Here is a 1,449-nt window from a genome sequence, read left to right as displayed (position 1 = left end):
GGGAGGAAATGGTTGCTAAGACGTGTTCTGACGGCCTGGTGCGGGTTCCGGTGGTCTAGTGGTGGGCATCCTTGCGTAAGGGTAGAGCAAAACCTGGTCACAACAAAACAAATGAACAAATTCCAATTCCTCATCCTCATCCTATTGGCTAAGTTAATAAATTAATCTCTCGTCGTCGCCGATCTCCACCGGTCAATAAATTAGGGGATGGGTGTCTCGTGCCGGACGGTCGCGTTACTTCCGGGCGGGCTTGTGGCCGGCGTAGGCGATCGAGTGGGCGGGCTGGCTGTGGGAACCGTAGTCACCGTAGCCGCTCGACTCCCAGCCACCGGACGAGCCGTGGTACGCGGTGCCGTGATCGTCCTTCTTCGACAGCAGCTTCTTCAGGAAGAGGAACTTGGACAGGACGAGGGCGATAACGGACACGATGAGTGCCTTCTTGGCGATCAGCGCGATGCCGAGCAGGGCGAGCAGCGCCAGGCCGACGATCTTCAGCTTCACCAGCCCGAGGATCGGCAGCAGGGCCTTCAGGATCTTCTTCTTGCCGCGCGCTTCCGCCACCATCGAGCGCATCTGGCCCTTGACCTCGTCCGGGATGACGGAGGACAGGCTGCGGGCGGCGCCGGCCATGTCGAGGTTGAGCGAGCGCTCCCGCAGGAAGCTGACCGACCGCTCGAACACGTAGTTCTCCAGGGCGTCCTCGCGCGTCTCCACACTGTTGGCCGACTCAACCGGCGCACCGGCGTCGACGTAGGCGCGGGAGTCCCGGGCGCCGGCCCCCTTCACGAACGACAGCCCACCGGCCAGGCTGATTTGTGGCTGGTCGAAGAAGTCGCGCGCTTTGCGGTAGAACTGCAAAGAGAATGGGAATTCGTTGGTGATCGGCTCGGGAATCGGGAATTCAGGGCGGGGGGCGGAACGCGCCACTTTGCTACACGCCAACTTCTCAACCGGTGCGCCCCAGCTCATGTCTGATTGCTTTCGGGCCAGTCGGGGGGCACTACAGCCAGTGGAACTTCACCAGAACCAATCACGACAAGTTCACGGACCTCCAAGGCGTACTACGGGACCAGGGGACACTTCGTTACGACACTGGGGCGTTTCACTAGGGGCACGTACCGTCATCTGGAGGCAGGAGATCGAATCCTTGTCCAGGCACTCCTTGAAGTCCTGGGCAGCGGCCAGGGCGCACACACTCAGCACACAGACTAACAGCTTCATCGTGGCGGTGGCGGTGAGGCGATGATCAACACACAAAAAGGCTTGGCACGCGACACTCTACGTTACGGCGTCACTTCGATCCGGACTTGGCTCTCTGGCTCTCTGAGGCTCCTCACCGGTACGGAACTAAACACGGATTGACAATTTCCCTCACGCTACCGAGGTGTTTATAAGCAGCGCCCGGAATCCCCGGGATTGCCCTCTCTCCGCTGCCTCTGGTGGCGCTAC

At 60.6% G+C, this 1,449-nt stretch overlaps 1 protein-coding gene across 1 annotated transcript; it reads right to left on the bottom strand.

Moving 5' to 3' along the window:
* Positions 1 to 234: 234 nt before the first annotated feature.
* On the bottom strand, positions 235 to 1,221 carry LOC131210715 (uncharacterized). The gene is made up of 2 exons (XM_058203998.1): positions 1,120 to 1,221; positions 235 to 852 (listed from the first exon to the last, which is right to left on the bottom strand). Exons 1-2 carry the CDS (start codon positions 1,219 to 1,221, stop codon positions 235 to 237), a joined length of 720 nt encoding a protein of 239 aa, XP_058059981.1.
* Between the last annotated feature and the right edge of the window lie 228 nt (positions 1,222 to 1,449).

Source organism: Anopheles bellator, chromosome 2 (genome assembly GCF_943735745.2).
Source record: "Anopheles bellator chromosome 2, idAnoBellAS_SP24_06.2, whole genome shotgun sequence".
NCBI classification, from domain to species: Eukaryota; Metazoa; Arthropoda; class Insecta; order Diptera; family Culicidae; genus Anopheles; species Anopheles bellator.
Note: the sequence above shows the minus strand (reverse complement) of the source record. Positions and strands in the feature narration are given on the sequence as shown.